Here is a 9,212-nt window from a genome sequence, read left to right on the forward strand (position 1 = left end):
CATACGTCCGTTCGGTAATGATCAAAACTCTTTAGAATACAATTGAGTTGGTCATTAGTCAAGAAATATGAGATCCCTACAAATACGAGCGAGCAATAGGGGAGACCAGGGCAAGTTGACGAACCTCAGGTTTGATGTACTCTCAAATGGCTAATTTTTATGATACAAGTCCAAATTCTACACCAAATTAAAATTTAACTTTTGGAACAGTATTAAAAAAAATATCAGTGTCAAAATTTAGCTTTAAGCCAATTTTTTTTTAAATCAAAAAAAAAAATCAAAATTCGTCATCTTACCCATGTGCTGGGGTAAGTTGACATTTCCCTGGGGTAAGATGACATACATATATAAATAAACCCAACAACTTTTAATATTATATATAATAACATTTAAACAACTTATATTAATAAAACAACTTCTTTAATGAGAATAACATTAAAATTTAACAAACCTTGTTAATAAAATAGGTAGGTACCTATTTACATAATACCAATTAAAAATATATACCTATTAATATATGTATTTTAAAAAACTTATATAGCTCAATATATTTTAACAGTCTTGAATATACCTGACTAGTATAAAATTATTAATAAAACAACTTGTTTAATAAGAATAACATAACAATTTAAAATATATTTTTACAAAACTTATGTATCTAAATAGGTATATTTTAACAGTCTTGAATAAACCTAACTAGTATAAAATTAATAATAAAACAACTTCTTTAATAAGAATAACATAGGTAAACATTTAACAAACCTTGTTAATAATAGGTAGGTAGTACCTAGGAAAATAATAACAATTTAAATTGTATATTATTATTTTTTACAAGACTCACAAGTATAATTCTTCCAATTAATTACTCCTGAGCAAAGTTCATGAGCCCATCTAGCACATTCCATACATTTTATCCAAGTTTCACCTCTTATATCGTTTTGGTAAGGCTCTTGACAGTAAATACATTCATCATCTGCTGAATCTTCATTGTCTGTAACGACATATTGCACTTCTCCATTATCAGAGCTTTCAGGGGAATTGTTTAAACACTTTTTTTTTTTTTATTAACAGATTTTTTTATTTTTAGTTTTGATTTCTTTCATTAATTTGTTTAATTTTCTTTTATTCATCCGTTCTTCTTTTTGTTGCTCACAAAATAGTTTTTTTTAAATTTTTGTTTCTAAAATAGATTTCACAGGTGAGCTAATTATTTCTAAGCTTGGCATTTTGGCCCTAGGTCGACGTTTTGATATTGTTCTCACTTAATAATTGATTCTTATCCCATAAAGATTGAGTTTTTCTAATGTACACCCTAGGCATGGTGCCTGAAATATAATAAATAGCACCTACATAAATAATATGGTAGTAATTTATATTAACTTATTTATGATTAGTTATCGCAAAATATTATATTGTGTAAATATTACACATTGGGGTAAATTGACGATCGTCATCTTACCCGCGTCAATTTACCCCGACTGGTAATATTTTACATAATACAAAATTTTTTTAATTCAAATAAATCAAATATACTACTCACCTACATGAAAATAAACCTCACAAAATGATCTTTTAAGTTAACATAAATAAATTACAAATATTATTTACCGTTCTTCAAAAGCCGTTATGCCGGTGGGCGTATTAGGAAACCCAGGACGTCACAGAGCGCCTTACGAATACCACGTTCTCATTGGCCAATTTCAAATATCCCGCTTTTTTTTTTTATCATTTATTATCAATTAGGATTTAAATTCGATAATACTATACTATAGGTACTATACGTAACTATATTATAGAGTGAACATTTCTTACTTAGGATTTAAATTATTTATTTAAATAATATTAAACATTATAATATAATATTATAAAAAGAACTATTTAACTAGGTATTAAGCTATTTACTGGAAAGTAAGTGTATTTAATTTTTTATTTTTCTTAAGTGTTTTATACTTGTACACACCTTTAGTGTTAGCTTAACAGATTTTCTAGGTTCTTCCTTAACTTTAAAAAAAGTTATTTCTGGTCAGGTAAACAATATTTGCACTATATTAAATTATTTAAATTAGGTAGGTACTAAAGCTTTGGGTAATGTGGTACCTAGTCTAGTTCATTGATTATTGAAAAGCCCTGTTATTATTTTCAATTTTCAATTTGTATAATTCATTATTACATTTATTAAACTTATTATTAATAGCACTATATAATTATGTGTATTTAATAATATGGTATAACCAATCAAATTAATTCAACCTTTTTAAAATGCTATGCAAGTATTATGTACACAAACATTAAGGTAGTAAAAAATAATACATACATGCCTACCTTCATAGCCAAAGGTAGGTATATGGGTTACACAATCATTGAAAATAGGTATGTAAATATATTTATAAACATTTAAAACTGTCAACATATCTTAAAGTATTTTTTTTTTACTATGATGAGCCCCCCCTCATATCTTAAACTTATGTCTATGCGCAGTACTTAGAGGTGTAAAAGCTGGAAAACAATTGTAGGTACCACATATGGCACATTAGTTGAGCTCTGACTGTGATTCAATTGTCTTGAATGCAAACATGACTTCATAAATAAATAAAAATGTACTAACAAAATTAAAAATTTTAACCAAACTGATAGTACTTTATACATTATAGGTGTTACAATCTCCTATATAGATTATAAAAACAGTTATTATAAAATATACCATTACATTTTCTTATAATTGGATATGATGGTAACAACTTTGAACTCTGTTTTATTTTATTTGGCAAACAATTAAACAATTTGTTATATTACATTAATAACTGTTTATTTTATGATGTAGAGAAATTAATTTTCTATACATTTTGGTACATACTTGGTTTATTAAATTGATGTCACCACAAAATATGGGTACGTTTCTACTAAGTTTATTATAAATCATAACCTAAATATATCAAACTGATAACATAGTGCTTTTTTATTAAGGAAAAACTATGTACAAACAATAAACAAGCATCAAAAATGTTCAGTGACCTCTGCCATGGGATTTTGCGTTTGATTGTCCTAAATTAATGTTTTTTCCTATGTTATGGTTTTTTTTAGTGGCTTTATTTTGAGGAGCTGATGTTGGAGGTCTTCCAGCTGGAATTCTTCGAGAGCCGCGAGTTACACCTTGTCTTCGACGAGCTATTGAAGTTGGTTGAACCTTTATTTGTCCCTTTCTTTTAGTAGCCACACTTAGGCCTCGGCAACATGTCACCATTAATTTTGTTAATTGTTGTGCATTTTTTATCACATTTAGTTTTTTTGTTAATTTTTTACGAATATCTAATGGCACATCATTTAATAACTCTTTTATTCTTAAAAATTCTGTTTCCAGTTCATCATTCGCCTTGTTACTAGCAACTTGATCATCAGCTAATGATTGAAATGCATTGGTGTCATTTTTATTTGAAATATCTTTAGGGTAGGACTCAATGTGATTACTAGCATGGTTCACATTATCAATTTCACTAAGTTCACCTTCTAGAAATTGAATTTCACTTTCATTTTCTTTTAAACCCAGGAACCATGACTGAGAAGGGCACTTGTCACCAAGTGCAAGTTGTCCAAGTGCATATCTTTCAGTGACAGTTATAGGTGGTGCATTAGGTAACGATAAATTTAAATGTTTGTGTAAAAAGGCTTGGTGTTTGCAAAATGCACCAGTATACCCAACATAACAATTGCAAACACCAATTTTAGTATCAACAGTATAAACAGCAGAATTCTCAGTATCAGAACTTGGTACTGAGTAACATGTTTCACTTATTAAAGTTACTTGATCAATACTAAAATTTAATGTTCGAGAACAAAGTTTAGTATAATTTCGTTGAATATTATCCCGACGATTATGAGCATGATCTAGTATTCTAAGAATCAAATAGTCTTCCCACACATAACATATGAATTCAACAAGAGCCACTACATTATATGCCTTAGTTCTGCTTAAAATAATTTCTTTCAATATTCGTATGCATGCTTCGGCATAGTTGTTTGTATTGTTTCCTCTTGTTATAATATCACGTCTAAACATTAAAACCCACTCATTTTTTCTCTTGAAATAATTTTCAAAGCGTTTAACAAAATTAGGAAATTCATCCTTTAAGTTCAGAATATCTGAAGTAGCTTCATTTAAATTGACTTCATCTGCAGCATACAATACCTAAAATAAATACCTAATATAAATTATACAACCCCATATTTCCTGGACAATATCTATTGGTTATTAGAAAATTTAAAATTTTATGCATGGGACTATGGATGATGAGTTTTATAATATTTACATTTTAAAATAGTAGGTATCACAAACATTTTTATTATTTTTGTGTCAATTGTTTAAATTGTAATAAATAAATGACAATAAAAAGATATGCGATATGCTAATTAATAAGTAACTACTTACTTTTTGGAACATCCGCATTAAAGGCAAACGTTTCTCCTTCAATACCATATTTTTAGTTTCATGTAGCCAACCCCATTCTTTTTGCAGTACATGAAACGAACACAGGAGTAATCTAGATGATGGCCAAAGTGTTTTTAATGCTGATCGTTCTGCAGCAGAGTCATCAGTCATAAAACCAATAGGTACCTATAATATAAATAACTAAACATTTTAACAATATTTTTAGACACTTTTTAAACGAATATAATTCAATATAAAATGTAATAAAAACTAATATTTGTTTATTTACAGTACCTCATTACCACCAAAACATAATGGGTAATGCTTTTTTAGAAGCCCAAAAGCATTTTTATAGCTATCACTTGATTGGCCCTCGTGCATAAGCATTGCTATGGGAACTGCTCCAGCGTTTGACACTGCAAGCACTGTTGTAAGAGTAGTCTCCATAGTATCACAGCTACTTGTGCTATCACAAAAGATTAACTCTTTGGAGGATGACAAATTCTGGACTCTTTTCATCAGTGGAGTAACTACCAAGACTGCCCATGGTTTTTCTTCATGTATTATTATTGAAATACCTAAAAAAAACAAAAAAAAACATTCTAATTTAGATCTATAAAAATAAATCAAATTTAAATGGTACAGTCAAATCTCACCAAAGTATTAGTTAATACATGCAGTTAATAAATATTAATATTTTATAATAATTAAATAAAATTTATCTATATATACCATGAAAAAATATTTTACCTTTTTCAGCATATGACTGAGTCTTTTCTTTTAATTTTTCCAATGGGTTATTTATACAACCAAAGTTCTTTTTTCGCCATTTTTTGTATAAATATGCCACAGTTTCTTTATTTGGGTTTTTTGAGCCATTTGCTAAAGTCTCCCAGCTATTTTCACTCAATAATATTTTGCTTTCATGTAAGCGTATCGCTTCAGCAGCACCCATTCCATCCTCAAAATACATATTAAACACTTGCTCCACCTTTAAATAATAATCAAAATTATTTAATTTAACATTTATTTTGAATTATTAATAAAATATGCATATTATGAAATGAAAATGTCTTATTAAAAATAATATTAAAAAAAAATATAATAATTTAACCTTTAAAATAATATGGGCCTATATAATTCTATATTTAAAATTCTAAAATAATAGTTAATAGGTTCTTGCTATAATGCTATATATTTGCTTTGTTATACATATATTAGTATAACCATCTAATATATACCTCGAAAGCTTTACTATATCTACAATCTATTACATGTATTGATGTACAAGCACATTATTTAATATATTAATTTATTATAACAAACTAGTTGATTACCTCAGGTGATATCCGTAAAAATTTCATTGAACCACTAGTATTGACAGAATGATTATGATTTTCATTCATGGATATTTTAGCACAAAGTGGGGGGTCTCTTAACAAAAATGCATCATTTTTTCTAGTGTTACGGTTGTTTTTTTTTATTAGTATATCTATTTTTGCTTCACAGAATGTGTTTCTAATTGTTTCATTACATTTTACTTTGTTAACTTTACTGTGCTGGCATACCCAATATTTATGAAACATAACTCTGAAAAAATAAATAAATATATTTCTAATATATTAATATTAACCAAATATGAGAACTATTTTTACTTACCTTGATGGATTGTCAAGCTGACCAACACGAATCCAATGAGTTTTTGAAAACTCTTGGTAAAGCATTATGAAATTCTCAACTTCATTTACATCATTAATATTTGCTCTAAGAATCGAGGTCTTTTCATTGATATTACATATTTCATTTGATAGAACCGCAATGATGTTATTATTTTTTAAAAACTTGATGAATTCGTCCATTATGAATACTCAATACAATATAAATGATTATTTAGAAAAGCAGAAAAACAGAAACAGACAAATACGACCAAGTTAAATACCTACCTAACAAGAATACAAACAACCAAAACTTAAAAATACCTACCTAATGAAAATATTAAGATGCTATAAACACTGACAAGTAACAACTTAAAGTTTAAGTTACAGAGAGAACAGAAACATAACATTTTAGTTTAATATGACAACAATTCAATACAATATTCTTGTTGAAGTGTTAACAAATTATTAATTGATTGTCAATTAATACACAATATGACTTTTTTGTTATCAGTTTGATATATTTGGATTATAGTTTATAATTAACTTAGTAGGAACCTATCTATGTTATGTGACATCAATCTAATAAACCAAGTATGTACCAAAATGTATAGAAAATTAATTTCTCTACATCATAAAATAAACAGTTATTAATGTAATATAACAAATTGTTTAATTGTTTGCCAAATAAAATAAAACAGAGTTCAAAGTTGTTACCATATCCAATTATAAGAAAATGTAATGGTATATTTTATAATAACTGTTTTTATAATCTATGTAGGAGATTGTAACACCTATAATGTATAAAGTACTATCAGTTTGGTTAAAATTTTTAATTTTGTTAGTACATTTTTATTTATTTATGAAGTCATGTTTGCATTCAAGACAATTGAATCACAGTCAGAGCTCAACTAATGTGCCATATGTGGTACCTACAATTGTTTTCCAGCTTTTACACCTCTAAGTACTGCGCATAGACATAAGTTTAAGATGTGAGGGGGCTCATCATAGTAAAAAAAAAATACTTTAAGATATGTTGACAGTTTTAAATGTTTATAAATATATTTACATACCTATTTTCAATGATTGTGTAACCCATACCTACCTTTGGCTATGAAGGTAGGCATGTATGTATTATTTTTTACTACCTTAATGTTTGTGTACATAATACTTGCATAGCATTTTAAAAAGGTTGAATTAATTTGATTGGTTATACCATATTATTAAATACACATAATTATATAGTGCTATTAATAATAAATTTACTCCTTTAATAAATGTGTAAAAAAATACTGATGATGTAAGTGTAGTACCTAGGTAATAATGAATTATACAAATTTAAAATTGAAAATAATAACAGGGCTTTTCAATAATCAATGAACTAGACTACCACATTACCAAAAGCCTTAGTACCTACCTAATTTAAATAATCTAACATAGTGCAAATATTGTTTACCTGACCAAAAATAACTTTTTTTAAATATTAATATTTTTTTTAATAGTAGGTGGGGTTAAAAATAATATTCAGGAAACAATAACATTAGTGTATAAACTAAAAATATTACATTATCAAATGCTAATAATAATTAATAATATCGGTAGTACATAAGTGCACCACTGTTATATATTGTTCAACTCAAAACTTGAAAATCGCATAATATTTTTTTTTTAATTTTTCTAAAATTGTTCTCATAAATTATTTACAAATCCAAAATTTTTTTTGCCTCATTCATGTGAAGATACAACTACCTATTTCTTTTATTGGATTTATTAAGCTAAAAGAAAACCAACAATACATATATTATTGTTAGAACATGAATTAAAATAGGTACCTTACTAAAAACCTATTTTAATTGATATTAAAACATTTAAGTAGGTTTGGTATCTACGTTAGGAAGAACCTAGAAAATCTAGTATCTACTTACTGGACTAAGTATAATACACTTAGTCCAGTAAGAAATGTTCACTCTATAATATAGTTACGTATAGTATAGTATTATCGAATTATGAACATAATATCATAATTCATTATATCGTTTAATTTATTAATTAGTTCTTTTTATTTGTTAATAATGATAATGATAATAAATAATTTAAATCCTAATTGATAATAAATAATAAAAAAAAAAGCGGGATATTTGAAATTGGCCAATGAGAACGTGGTATTCATATGGCGCTCTGTGACGTCCTGGGTTTCCTAATACGCCGCCGGGGACGCGGGACAAAAAGCGGTGTCACCGGTCACTACGAAAAAAAGAACAGAACTGCGATGGACGCGCCGGTTTGGGCGCAAGGCGCAGTGTGACCACTCTAGGGCACACAGTGCCTCGGCCCTTACAATACTAGGGCACTATAGATACAGGTATGCTACGCCGCCATTTTGCGACTAATAATCTTATGTGAATTTGAATTTCTCCCCCTTTATTTTATCATTTTATCATTGATAAATGAGTCGCAAAATGGTGGCATAGCATACCCATTCTATGTAGAGCCTTAACAATACTAATTACGAAAAAAAAACATTTGTCGCTAACAATAGGTTGTAAAAATACTTTGAACACCATTATATGATATGCTGCTTTGCTAAAGAAGGATAATGTAAAGCAAGCCGTAATAGGGCACTATAGATACAAGTATGCTACGCCGCCATCTTGCGACTAATAATGTTATGTGAATATGAATTTCTCCCCCTTTATTTTATTATTTTATCATTGATTAATGAGTCGCAAAATGGTGGCATAGCATAGCCATGATATGTAGAGCCTTAGCCGTAATTGATATTGTTACTCAACGCAGCTCTATATATTTAAGAGGACGCCACACCCACATGTGTTGTCTCCATCTTACATACGCGTAACATACCAAATTTACGCTGAGAAATTCGTTGTATGCCGTCGTGATTGGGACAATGTGTTTGGTAACTTATAATAATGAATATTTTAATCAAAATATTATTGTATTTAATTATAATAACTATAATGTACAGGTTAATTCACTTGAGCCAGATTATACTGCCAACAAAAGTCTTAAAAAAAAAGATTTAACATTGGGTGATTTTTTTGGTATTTGGTATCAAACAAAAATTAAATTTGACCAAATAAAAACATCGTTAATCGTTATGCAATTCTGTTGTG

General features: G+C 27.9%; 1 protein-coding gene across 1 annotated transcript; it reads right to left on the reverse strand.

The window, feature by feature from the left end:
- Positions 1 to 2,074: 2,074 nt before the first annotated feature.
- Positions 2,075 to 5,867, reverse strand: LOC100574499. The gene is made up of 5 exons (XM_029492299.1): positions 5,761 to 5,867; positions 5,174 to 5,414; positions 4,718 to 5,001; positions 4,424 to 4,609; positions 2,075 to 4,183 (listed from the first exon to the last, which is right to left on the reverse strand). The coding sequence occupies exons 1-5, from the start codon at positions 5,827 to 5,829 to the stop codon at positions 3,005 to 3,007; spliced, it is 1,959 nt and encodes a 652-aa protein (XP_029348159.1). The 5' UTR covers positions 5,830 to 5,867; the 3' UTR covers positions 2,075 to 3,004.
- Positions 5,868 to 9,212: the final 3,345 nt, after the last annotated feature.

This window comes from Acyrthosiphon pisum, unplaced genomic scaffold (genome assembly GCF_005508785.2).
Source record: "Acyrthosiphon pisum isolate AL4f unplaced genomic scaffold, pea_aphid_22Mar2018_4r6ur Scaffold_21191;HRSCAF=23265, whole genome shotgun sequence".
Taxonomy (NCBI): domain Eukaryota; kingdom Metazoa; phylum Arthropoda; class Insecta; order Hemiptera; family Aphididae; genus Acyrthosiphon; species Acyrthosiphon pisum.

Excerpts from the sequence above, each read along its gene's own strand:
- LOC100574499 (XM_029492299.1), bottom strand. The coding sequence starts at position 5,829 with ATGAATGAAAATCATAATCATTCTGTCAATACTAGTGGTTCAATGAAA. Across the intron at positions 5,415-5,760 it reads TTTTACGGATATCACCTGAG|GTGGAGCAAGTGTTTAATAT; the intron begins GTAATCAACTAG and ends TATTATTTAAAG. Across the intron at positions 4,610-4,717 it reads TATGTTTTGGTGGTAATGAG|GTACCTATTGGTTTTATGAC; the intron begins GTACTGTAAATA and ends TTTATATTATAG.